Source organism: Mytilus galloprovincialis, chromosome 9 (assembly GCF_965363235.1).
Source record: "Mytilus galloprovincialis chromosome 9, xbMytGall1.hap1.1, whole genome shotgun sequence".
NCBI classification, from domain to species: Eukaryota; Metazoa; Mollusca; class Bivalvia; order Mytilida; family Mytilidae; genus Mytilus; species Mytilus galloprovincialis.
The window spans coordinates 80462591-80476615 of NC_134846.1; the positions used below are offsets into that span (position 1 = coordinate 80462591).

Sequence of the window (14025 nt, forward strand, 5' to 3'; positions counted from 1 at the left end):
TCTAGATAGATAGGTGGCTTCTAAAACCAAGTTGTTTAATAATACATCTTTTTCTCGTATAATTCTATGAAAAACTCAGTAACAAAAGAAATTTGTCCAACTAAACCCATTTTTGACCCCAAAATATATAGCATTTTTACAATTTGTATAAAATATAAACTTTTAGCTATTTTGGGGAAAGTAGAATGTTTAAGTTACATAAATATGGACAGTTTTTGACAATACAATGCTTAAAAACTAAACAACCCTTATATCTGATTATCACATTTTTTAAATTATAAGACTATTAAAAAAAAATCTGTAGGTCAAATAAATGATATAAAAACTTCAGAATAAATTACAGACTTCATATATTAAACCAGATGCTCCGCAGGGTGCAGCTTTTTACGACCACAGAGGTTGAACCCTGAACGGTTGGGGCAAGTATGGACACAACATTCAAGCTGGATTCAGCTCTGAATTTGGATTGTGATTAAATAGTTGACACAGCATAGGTTTCTGACACAGAATGAATGTGGTCTAATGAACTTAAAATATTTTTTTTGCCTTTGAGCAATTCACTATGCTGTTGAATATTAATCCTCTTAAAAAAATGTTTGAAGAATTTTCTTTTAATTTATGAAATCTAAAATGAGAAAAATTTACCCCCCCCCCCCCTTTTTTTCACATTCCCCGTTCCCTTTTTCCAAAACTGATCTCAATTCAAATTTCTAATGGAGTTTGCAACAGTAACTACTCATTTAAATACATCATAAAATATTAAAATGTAAAATAAAGTGCTTGTTATCACTGAATGGTAAAGATTGTTTTAATTTATCAGTTGGTAGTAAAAGTGAATATACATTGTATATTGTATAAAACAATAATTTAAGTTGATTCAACTACTATTCTGGACAAAGAAAGATAACTCCAATTGAAAATTTCTTGCTATTGCACAATATTGTGCAATTAGATATTTCTTGCTATTGCACAATTGAAAATATTTGCTATAGCACAATACTGTGCAATTGAAGATTTCTTGCTATTGCGCAATACTGTGCAATTGAAAATTTCATGCTATTGCACAATACTGTGCAATTGAAGATTTCTTGCTATTGCGCAATACTGTGCAATTGAAAATTTCATGCTATTGCACAATACTGTGCAATTGAAGATTTCTTGCTATTGCTGAATACTGTGCAATTGAAAATTTCTTGCTATTGCACAATACTTAATATAATAATTTTGGATCCTGGTTTGAACCAACTTGAAAAATGGACCCATATTCAAAAATCTAAGTACATGTTTAGATTCAGCATATCAAAAAAGCCCAAGAATTCAATTTTGGTTAAAATCAAACTTAGTTTAATTTTGGACCCTTTGGACTTTAATGTAGACCAATTTGAAAACGGGACCAAAAATTAAGAATCTACATACACAGTTAGATTTGGCATATCAAAGAACCCCAATTATTCAATTTTTGATGAAATCAAACAAAGTTTTATTTTGGACCCCGATTTGGACCAACTTGAAAACTGGGCCAATAATCAAAAATCTAAGTACATTTTTAGATTCAGCATATCAAAGAACCCCAAGGATTCATTTTTTGTTAAAATCAAACTAAGTTTAATTTTGGACCCTTTGGACCATAATGTAGACCAATTTGAAAACGGGACCAAAAATTAAGAATCTACATACACAGTTAGATTCGGCATATCAAAGAACCCCAATTATTCAATTTTTAATGTAATCAAACAAAGTTCAATTTTGGACCCTTTGGGCCCCTTATTCCTAAACTGTTGGGACCAAAACTCCCAAAATCAAATCCAACCTTCCTTTCATGGTCATAAACCTTGTGTTTAAATTTCATAGATTTCTATTTACTTAAACTAAAGTTATGGTGCGAAAACCAAGAATAATACTTATTTGGGCCCCTTTTTGGCCCCTTATTCCTAAACTGTTGGGACCTCAACTCCTAAAATCAATCCAAACCTTCCTTTTGTGTTCATAAACCTTGTGTTTAAATTTCATTGATTTCTATTTACTTATACTAAAGTTATTGTGCGAAAACCAAGAATAATGCTTATTTGGGCCCTTTTTTGGCCCCTAATTCCTGAACTGTTGGAACCAAAACTCCCAAAATCAATCCCAACCTTCCTTTTATGGTCATAACCTTGTGTCAAAATTTCATAGATTTCTATTTACTTGAACTTAAGTCGTAGTGCGAAAACCAAGAAAATGCTTATTTGGGCCCTTTTTGGCCCCTAATTCCTAAAATATTGGGACCAAAACTTCCAAAATCAATCCCAACCTTCCTTTTGTGGTCATAAACCTTGTGTTAAAATTTCATAGATTTCTATTCACTTTTACTAAAGTTAGAGTGCGAAAACTAAAAGTATTCAGACGACACCGATGATGACGATGCCAACGTGATACCAATATACGACCAAAAAATTTTCAATTTTTGCGGTCGTATAAAAAGCATTGATATTAATATTTGAAAAATATATATAATTTTACAATTGATATTATTCAACACAAATCCTTAACTGTAACACCATAAAAGTACATGTAATTGAAATGTAATTCAAAAGTAATTGAGCATTACATTCTTTTTTCAATGTTATTACTGTCATTACCCAATCACCTTTGTTGTATTTAAATACCTATTGCCTGACCAGTATAAAAAATTGTCAATACAATTTGTCCATTTAAATTGTATGATAGGTATTGTGAGAGCTCATCAACAGATGGTCATTTAACTACCCAGTAAAAAAAATTTACTAAAAGGTAAAATTTAAATGACTGATAGATAGCTTGCTTTCCTCATGTATCATGACCAATGTTCTGAATAGACTATTCTATTTAGAGATGGGACATTTTAAGCCATTTCTTTTTGTGTCTCTTTACAGTGAAGATGGAAATTCAATCAGTGAATTTAGTTTATAAAAAAAAGGAGATATATGTTTGCTTCATGGTGTTTTAATGTGGGATATATTTTAAGTTTCTGCTTCCTGATATGGAATTAATTTAAAAGTGTTTGTGAAATGGATTTTTTTGGATAGCCCATCTAATTGTGAATAATTCTACAAGATAAATTATGTGTGGCTTGGTGTTTTATAATGGGATATATTTTCATGTTATATTACGATTTCTGAAATGGAATAGTAGTGATGCTAAGTTTCATTTAATATTCAGGATCTTCTTCAATTGGAATTACTGTGAAAAATTTATTTTCAATATATCAAAAAAGTACAAATGGCTTAGTGAATAGAAATTTCATTGCTTTATTCTTCATTATGAAAGTGGGATTTACCAGCAATGATTTATTTGTGATTGTTAGCAAAAAAAATAAAAAATTTACAATAATTATCTTTGTTAGAAAGAACAAATAGTGTATCAAATGTAAAATGTCCCATACCTAAATAGAATAGTCCATTCAGGACATTGGACATGAGGAAAGCAAGCTAGCTGCTATCATTCATTTAAATTAGCTCTGTTAAAAACAAACCAGGTAAATCTACAGGTAGTTAAATGACCACCTGTTGATAATAGCTCTCACAATACCTATTGTACAATTTAAATGGACAAATTGTATTGACAATTTTTTAAACTGGTCAGGCAATAGGTAATTCACTACCACAAAGGTGATTGGATACCCACAGTAATTAATTACCATTACATGTAATTAAAAAAATGCTCAATTACACATTACATTCAATTACATGGAAAATTGTAATGCATTACACTTAAGGCCAATTAAAATTAATTGATAGATTTTCATCCCCGCCCGCCCCTTTGAAATCTTCCCGCCCCGATTTTTTTTATTTTTGAAAAAAATTACGATTTCCGGATTTTGTTCATTTCCGTTACCGGAAACCGTCGATATTTCGTTTCGTGTAAAACTTCCTGTTGCAAATTTCGGTTTTTGTATTTCTTAGAGTATTCTAACTGGATTATTAAGGTGGTATGGGTGTCTAAAATAAAAATGATAGAATTTGTTCATACTTTGCCAAAACGTAGTATCTATTGATATATGTTGGAAAATATAATAAAAATGATAGGTCACCGTGCATTTTCTCAAGCTACAGTATCAAAAGAAAAGATGGGGTCACCGTACGTTTTTTCCGGCTAAAATACAAAATAGGAAAACTTCATGTAGAATCCTTCAGAAAATGCATTGTTTTAGAGTTACCTCCCCTTGAAATGCCAATTTAAAAAAAAATTAAAAACAACCAAAACTAATCAACATTTACAAAAATATTAATATTTGTATGTTATATTCCTATAAATTGGTTCCTTTAAATGAAAATCACATTAAATATCTGCATTCCTGCATCCCATTTTGCTATTTTGATAGAAAATATGGACCTTTGGTTCTCTTACAATCCAAGATGGAGGAAGACACCCATACCACCTTAAGTCCATATATTCTGCTGATCTATGATGACAACATCATTTACCGAGAATAAACTAAAAGATTGATCACGAGAAAGGCGTGAAATATTCGCTGTACACTATGTCACAAATGACAAATTTATGTTTGTGAGTAAAACACCTTGGATTTAGTTTATTTATACAATGACTTTGTGTCAAGAAATTTGGACTGTGAAAGAAACCCAAAAAGCATCAGAATTGTGGAACACATTTGACTGGAATAAAGAAATTGACACAAGCATGGACTTTTTAGATTAATGACCGTATTATTGAGTTCAGAAAGTCGACAAACATACGCATTTTTAATTTATTAATTTACAGCAAGCTCTTAGAAATAAATTTAGCCATGCCTTTCGTTTTTTGTTAAAAAAAACCACAGCAAACATCCTCTGTCCCTATACCCACGATGAAGTCATTAAACAACTCTGTTCTACATTGTAATTATATTTTCATCTTGCATATTTTAAAGGACCAACCCTATTATTTCAACACTGTTTGAGTTTTCATTTTATTCTGTACTTATCGTACTCGTGTTGCATACCAATGGATTTGCTTCATTTTATTAGGACAACAAAACATAGCTTAGAAAGCAAAATATATTTCATGACGTAGGTAGTCCAACTGAAGAAAGCATTTCCTCACATTTCTGATGTTTACTATAAAATAGGTTTCTAAAGCAGCAATTACATGTAGAACAGTGGTTGCCAATCAGAGATATATATTTACGAATTTGAAAAAGCGGCACCAGCATATGGAGTAAATGTGTTTCAATATTGATACGTTACTCTAGAGTTAGCTCAAAGTACATGTACGCTGATTTTGTTGAACCAGGAATACTGCTTTCTCAAAAGTTGCTAAGACAGGGCTATTAATCATCAAATTAAGGTCATCACTCAATTTTATGGTTGCCATCATGAGCTGATTGGCCATAATGACAAAAGTGTGTCAGAAATCATATCTCAGTGATATTCTTCCTCAGTCATAATAACCTTCCATCATTACCGAACTGAACAAAAAAATAACATGACGGGTGCCGTATACGGTGCAAGAAATGCTTGCCTTTCCGGAGCACCTGATTTCATTCCTGGTTTTTAGTGGAGTTTGTGTTGTTTCCTACCATGCCTACTTAGTACTTGTAACTGTTGGTGTAAATGTCTTTTGGTTTTACGAGTCTTTGGTTACTCCTTTGTTTTGATTGTTATTGTCTTATACAAGATACCTAATGCATGTATTTACATGATATAAGCTTATTATTACACTTGCATATATGATCGAATAACACGTGACAAGAAGGTTTCATATGAAATAAAATTTAAAAAATAAAATCCTCCCACCCGCCCCATTTTTTTCAAAAACTTGGATGAAAATCTACTAATTAATTTTAGTTGGCCTAATTACCATTACATTTTTAATTATCCCATCCCTGGATAAGGGGCATAAGAAAGCATACATGTCCATATGACACAAGCCCTGTTATCACTATCACATTACTTTGTTCAGTGCATTGCAAAATCTGAATTCTAATTTGGCATATATACATTTTTTTATGTAAACATATTTCAATTATCAGTGTCGTAATGAACATGTAATAAACTGTATATTTCAATTATCAGTGTCGTAATGAACATGTAATAAACTGTATACCAAGTTTCAATTTGATCTGACCACAATTTCATGGTAATTAAACTGCTTTAACCAAAGGCATTCATCTGATATAGGACAAAAGAAAGGCCAAAAAAACAAACAAATAGACCTGAAAACAAATCCCCTCAACAATGGTAGGCAGGGAATAATCAAAGAGCTGAAAGCTCTGATGAAAAATGACGCCACTGTCTCTAATATTGGGATATTTTTTATGCAAGTCTTGATTTTCACATACCGTAATTAGTTTAACAATGCCTCGTAAGTATATAATTGATATTCGTAAATGTGTGTGTGTGAAGTGAAGATGACAACTGGCTGTTTTTTTTAAAGACAAATGAATAGGTCAAGAATACCTGAATTGTACAAATAAATACCATAGAAAAGCTTGTATATTTCTCACTGGTACATAGTCCGAACCCCCTTCTCCCCACAAAATTTTAGGTAAATAATCTTTTTGTTACTGTTATCAAAGGTCTAATGAAACTCAGGTAATTTCAAAGAATTCTAGTCAAACCGGCAACTGGTTAAATTGGCACCCGGTATAGTCAAATCGGCACCTGGTTAAATTGACACCTGATATAGTCAATTCATCACCCATGTTAAATATATATTTCTAACAGTATTTTAAGCAAAAAGAGTAAAAATAAGAAAGGGGTTGCCAGAATTTTGTTCAGTATTTAAGCAAAAAGAGTTAAATACCTAAGGAAGGGATTGTCCAAAAATATTAACTTTCACATTTTTGGGGGTTCATGTACATTTTGTATATATTTATTTTTCTTAACTAAATGTGTATTTTTAATCATATATGACACGGATGAGGTATTGGATATTCTTTATGCATTTTTTAACCAGTTGAGCATTTTACAGGTTTATTGGTTTAATGCTGTATAAACTTTCCTGAAAAAAACACCTTAAATTTGCTAATTATTTGGCATGCAAGTTTGATTTATTGAAAGGGACTCATATTTTTCCATTTTATTTTTCTAATTGTCTCATTGTTAAAACAACAGCTTGGGTAAGGGCTTTGTTGTTTACCTTTATACACAACAGCATATTAACTATGTACTTGGTAAAAGTTATTAATCAATTGAATAGAAAATATTATAACAAATATCATTGGATGCCGAATTGACTTCAAATAGGTGCCGATTTGACTAGATGCCTATTTAACCAGCTGCCACTTTGACTTATACAGTTCAAATCCTCTGCGATCGTTTGCGGTATTTTCTTGAGAAAACCTGTTTTCCATCATCAAACAGAAGTAGAATCTGCTTACAAATGATTCTAGAACGCTTCATGATTGTTAAATAAGTTTAATTCACTTAAAAAACAATTTTGAAACTTGCGATGTTTAAAAAGCACGTGTAAAAGAAGAAATTAACCGGTGAGAGTCGAAATCTGTACATGACAGATATCACTATAATACGAGTTTGAAAGTAAAACAGTTCCATGCTCTTGTAAAACAGCCTTTATTATACCTATCACATTAATGTTTGAAGGGTCTTAAGCTTATACAAACCATATAAGTCGGTATGAAACACCAAAACGGAATGAACAATAACCGATTACGTTTTGTAGTTTACAAATTCTAAGCTGGTTTACGGTTGTCTTTTTTACTATGTTTGGATCGTTTCAATCTAGCAGATACCAGTTTATTTCAAATGCATTGAAAAGAAACGATAAATTTGTAATGAAAGGTTTACTTTTTATATTAATCAGTTTTAATATGATATTAAATAGAAATAACTTATTAATATGGATGAGTTAAAATTATTAGTTTGAAAAATGATGAGAGCGCCCTCTAAAATATCAATGATGGCGGAACGTAAACAACCACCTCGCCGCGAAATTGAACTTGTTCTCTTATTTCTTGCTTATTGTACTCTATAGTCCGCACCCCCTCTGGAAGGTCCAATTTTGGAGAAAAAAACTGCGGACTATACAAGCCTTTCTATGGACAGGTCAACATTTTAATTTTTTGTTGTAAATAAAATAAAGTATGTAAACTGGTTCCCTTCCGACTACAACACTTTGTTTGAGTGTAGCAGAATACAAGCAGATACCAGTTAGTTTGTAAAATAGTAAATATAAAATCGAGTGCGGTAGGCGGAGGCAATAATCGACTTCCTGTTGTTCTGGTCAATGGTATTGAAGCGTCATTTTCCAAAAACATAATTGCAACTTACCACACAATTCCTTGTGCACCAGATCCTATTGGTTTCAGACTATGGTACCTCTCAAGTATTGTAAATGTAGAGTCCCCAACCTCTACAGTGTAAAACTTGGGTTGAACAGAATTATTCATGGTTTTCTTTTTAGTTCATTTCCATAGTAAATACAAGTAATTATTAACGTCTTCACAAAAATGGTTCAAAATTCTTTTGAGATCTTATCCCAATTTTCTTTCAGCTGAAAAAGAAAATGAACTATATTTTATAAAGTTAAAACTACTAATCTACACTACAGCATGTACAAAGTGTAAAATATTATTGACATACTATTATAGGTTCAACTTAATCCGACTTATTCACGCAAATTTTTACTCTGCCATGGACACACAAATGCAATAATAAACTAGCAAAAAGTGATTAATAATATATTCAGTGTCAGTCAGTCATTCTTATCGTAAAAATAAATATCTTAAGAGTTATCTCAATTATATATAGAATTATAGAGTTCCGAGTTTGAATGACATTGATGGAACGGAAAAATTTCAGTTAAAAAAAACTCTTGTAACTCATTATTTGAAATATCTCAAAAACCGTATAGCGGGTTATTTTTACGGATGTGAAATTTCACGATTTTCATTGAATAAGGTTTACCAATATTTTGGCGGATTCAAAACTTTTATCAATGTGCATTATAAAATTGGTGGAATTTATTTTGGCGATTTTGTTCTATTCGCCAAAATAAGCGAATATTTACACCCTGCGAAAATAACCGTGATACAGTAACAACATTTTTTTTATCCTGGTATCTTTCTAAGAAAAAATAACAGGTTTTGGGGAAATGCTTTTAATATCTAATTATTCACTGCTCATTTAAAATTGCCATTTGGCCATGAAAAGACCAGAACACCAGTGATCGGGAAGGATGTGCGCCATGCGCCTATAGCTCATATTGACAAGAAATGGCGCATTCAGTGACAAATGAAAGCGCCAAGTGGCGCATGATATTTTTCACTTCATTTCGAAAGGCTTAGATATCGACAAATGGATTTCCGATCGTGTTCCGTGCCGCCATGTGTGTGTACACATCTGTGTAATGTTCCTCCAATAATAGGAGCACCTATATATTTTTTTGATGTCTCTGGTGTTTCCCTATGATAATAGAACCATGCGGTTTAACATCTCGGGTGTTTTCCTATTGTAATAATAGAACCATGCAATCTAACTGATAACCCAAAAACGTAATTAACCATCATTCATGATATATTTTTTATAAACAACTTTAAGTTTGTGAAATTTGGCTAGTACAGACGAGATTTAACTCTAATTAATAATATTCTCATTTAGTTTAGCTTGCTATTATTTCGATTGAAGAAACCCAAAGACTTTTTAGGAATATAGTTTTTGTCTCCATAAAAGACACTTAACTGTTCTTGCCATTTTTTGGTCTTTAGCTCGTTTTGACATTTTGTAAACATGACTTCAGCGATTTGTTGTTTTGTTCTATGAATTAAGGTACTCTATATTGTTATTCTTGTCACCGTGATGAAATCATAATAATACAAGAAGTGCAGAGGAAATGCCTGGAATGACCTCTCAGATGATGCGAAACGTCTGGAATAAGTATGGTATTGACAAAGACCCAAATTTAATGTACAAAAAAAAAACCATGAACATGAACAAGGCAACAGTACCAGTTTAAACATTGTAAATAAAGGTTAACTTAAATATTGTTCGGGTTGGAAGAAGTTACTGTATATTCATTGAAACTGAAATTACAAAATCACAGGAACAATATCCATGAGTTTATTTAAAATCATAAAGGTAAGTACCAACACCTCTTTGCCAAAATATACTGATACTTTTTTTTTTACAGAAGTTAATTCAAATGGCCCACTCATTTGACAACATGGCCCATTTTTAATTATTTTTTAAAATGGCCCATTGAATTTATTTTTGAGGGGCCCTGGGCTTCACTAATAAATCTTCGTTCACACCAGGGAACGATTTCCCAACATTTATCTCAGTTCTACATACGTACTCTTGAACGCTTTCACTTGTAAGCATAGTTATATTTCTCAATTTCATTCTACAAATCTGAGCAGTCTCAATATCACCAAATCGACTTTTCAATGCAGAATACAAAACAGATACATTATAAAGATCTCTGTGTGGTAAATACGACACATATTCTAAAGCTTTACCTCTCAGTGAAGTAACCAAATAAAAAGCCATATCACTAGATGACCAATTAAAACCTCCAGCAAAAATAGAAAATTACATCCAGAAAACTTCAAAAGGTTCAGTACCGTCAAACTCTGGTAAGTCACACCAGCTCATGGTTAATATATATCAAAATGCTGACAAATGAAAGTTATAGACGTACATAAAACAACAATTATTTATAGATAAACGTGACAATGTTGATATCTTTCAACTTGCACCTTAGATTGTCATTTTATCCTTGATGCTTACACCGAACAAAAATGTTTAATTAATTTTCGTCCACTTTTGCCGATTAAATACTTCTCTGTGAATTATGTGGTCGAATCTGTTTTAATTCCAATATCAGTTTTTAAAAGGTGAATCTTCGTATTCCAGTGGCTCATTGTCCTTTTGTTGTAACGTATACATTTGGTCCCGATTATATTGTCAAATAAATTTGTTTAAGTACCTTCATTGTTTGATTTCATATTTCCTCCCCTCTTTAAAAGAATTCCGTCTGTATAAAAATATAAATCATCTGTTTGCGTACATCCGTTTCTGTTCGCTGCCATCAATGTTGTAAACGTATAATTCTGAGCGTTCATAAATTTATAACTTAACACTATCTTTGTAGAAAATAACAGTCACGATTTATTCACACTATATGTATATACAGACGTTACATAAAATACAAAATACACAGCATACACTCGGACAGTACAAACATTCAGCCATCTTGTCCATCCGGCAACACATCTCTCTCTCCCACGTCACTATCACACAATGTCAAAAATACGGGAAAGAACACTAACACTGTTTTGCGACATTACGGACATGAAGACAAAGTCACATTCACAACATCTATAGGTGTATCGGTGTATTTGCTGCAGAAAACAAAATTGAAACGGGATTGACACAAAATGCATAAATTTGGAAGAGTTGAATAGGGTAATAGTTATATGACTATCGAGCCATCTTTTCCAACCTGCAACACAAATAAATACCACGATAATGCTGTCTAATAAGTGGTTGGACTGTACTTTGTATATGCTTAATATGAGATGAACAACGATGTCAGTAATTTCGTGTCATATATGAAGTCAGATTTTTTAATGTGAGGACAGCCAAATGCATTGCCATACAAACGAATTATCAGAATTTACTCTGCACATACATATAACATAACATATCGAACTCTTTACAAATGTCAAGTATATTATTATGGTAAATAAATACACTTTTCATAACGCGTTGAGGGAGGTCTTTATTTATTTGTTTTATTCTAACCTGTTATAATTTCTGATTTGATGCTCTTATAGTTCTTCTTCAGATGATCATCCAGTTTCTATTTCTACAACACAGGTGATGAATCAAAATAATTTATCGACCAAGTAAGGTTGACTATTTCGCTGTAAACGTCATCGAATTTTGCGAAAATGTAATTATTGCGTAAACGAGAATACTTTTTTGCATATTTTTATATATAACAAATCTTTTTACAATTTGTATATATAAAAGCTCAATTACTTGAATTTTTTTCATAAAAATTAAAACATATTTTGATTTGAACTATAAATTCTAAAAGTAAAACGAGTGACGATATTTTAAAATAGGTCTAACATCTCCGAGTGCAAATAAATTTACTATAGACCGAGACTACAGCTATAGACCAAGCGACGTGTAATTCTTCTTCTTTAGTTACAGAACCATCAACGTTTTGAAGATTACTTTCTGGCGCATGCCTTATTGAGGTTGCTTTCTAAAGTTAATTTCATTTTTTCTTTATTTTTAAACATTACAATTTTTATTGAACTTTTAATTCTTACTTTTTTTTTTTTTTTTTTTTTTTTTTTTTTTTTTTAATTAAGATAAACACAATAGGTACATTTATTTTAAGTCAGAAATGTTTAAAGGAGTACTTCATGGGTAAGTGCATCCTTAAAGTTGTCTGTAGAAGTTTTGTTTGAAATTTCAGGTGATAACTTTTATTCCAATCTTTCAAGATTGTTAATATTGGCCCTGAAGAATGAGAATTTAAAACTGTCGGTTTGAATAGAGGACTCCCAAAAATCTATGAAGGTTTGAAAAATCTATTAAGTCAGTGAAATGCGGAAAATTAAATATTTATCTGTAAACTTTTGCTCTGTATACTATACAAAGTATACTATACAAATCCTTGGTCTCACGAAAAAGCTTCTTTCCGCTGTTCAGAACCCAGAGGCGGATTTAGGGGGGGGGGGGGGCAGGCCCCCCCCCCTTTTTGGGAAAAAAATTGGTTGCTTATATAGAGAATCACTGAAACGTGACTGGAGTGGGCCCCCTCTTAGGTCAGTCAGTGGGCCCCCACTTATGAAAATTTCTCACGGATCCGCCACTGGAACCATCCGGCAACGTTTACTAACTGACGTCAAATTTCCTGAAGATTTGAAAGGTTATTGATGACTGGCAACTAAACTTGTAACCATGACTGTATCGAATAGTTAACTTAAAAAAAAGACAAACGAAAAAAAAGTTTTCAGTCAAAATTTTGCTCTGGCCGATAGGCCTGTCATTTGATTATATAAATTATAATAATAAAATATTTGTCGAAATTTTCATTAAATGCTATGAAGATTTGACAAAGTGGGCTAACAAAATTTTAACCACTCATTGAACCTAAATGTCGACGACGAAACCGCCGAAGACAACAGATATGAAAATAGCTACAAACTGAAAGGTGCTTTATATCTTATAATCAAGCCTGCTTCATCGATGATGTATTTTTGTTTGTACACAAGGGTGGAATATCATACGGAGGACAATAATTATCCAAATCAAACAAGTCTACAAATAAGAGTATTTCTTCGTTACAAAAAGCAAGGATTTTTATAGTCTTACTGTACAAATCCTTGCAAAAAGCGGCCGTAATTCATTATTTCATTGGTTGTAGTAAGATTCTAGTAAGACTATACAAATCATTGGTAGTCTGTAAACAAAATGCAGGCTTAATATGATTTAAGCCCATTTTGAAAAAAAACATTTCGGGTATAAAAATACGTGCTTAAGGTTGTACTTAGGTGAGGTTTTGGAATTTGTGTCAAATGTTCGGACTCCTTAGTGTTTTTCCATACAACACAAGGTAAAATATTTTGTCCCATAACACATATTTATATTTTCATACAAGACTAAATAGCTCATGAAACGTCACTTAGCAAAATTTTAGAAGATTCTTGATTTTCTTTCTTTTGTTTTGAGACCCAAATAATACCAATGCAAATATAAGGTAAAAGTCCGAGTCAGCCTTTTCCCGCCATATTTCAAATCTCAAATATCTCGAAAAAGAGGTCCATGACCTATCAATATTTTTAGCTTATTTTTATCCTTAACGAATGCATTACCAGCTTATACTATTACCAGCTTATACTATCAATTTTAAATTCTTGATTTTATAATTTTTACCTTACCTCACTTAAGTACATCCTTAATTTGAATGGTTTTTATCTTATGCTGGTGAAGTTAAGTTGTATTGTATCAGCATCAGCAGTGACTCCTTAATAATATATACATGTAACAGTGCTGCAAGGTAACCGAATGTATTATATATAGCAGATAT

General features: G+C 31.8%; 1 protein-coding gene across 4 annotated transcripts in view; it reads right to left on the reverse strand.

Annotated features, from left to right (window-relative positions):
• Window positions 1–11873, reverse strand: part of LOC143046104 (stress-activated protein kinase JNK-like) — a 33898-nt gene extending 22025 nt beyond the window's left edge. For all 4 annotated transcript variants that reach the window (XM_076219099.1, XM_076219097.1, XM_076219096.1 and 1 more), the window contains exons 1-2: window positions 11721–11873; window positions 8247–8469 (exon numbers count right to left, since the gene is read on the reverse strand). In XM_076219099.1, coding sequence (XP_076075214.1) covers window positions 8247–8365 — 119 coding nt within the window. In that variant the 5' untranslated portion in view covers window positions 8366–8469; window positions 11721–11873. The remainder of the gene's footprint in view (window positions 1–8246; window positions 8470–11720) is intronic.
• Window positions 11874–14025: the final 2152 nt, after the last annotated feature.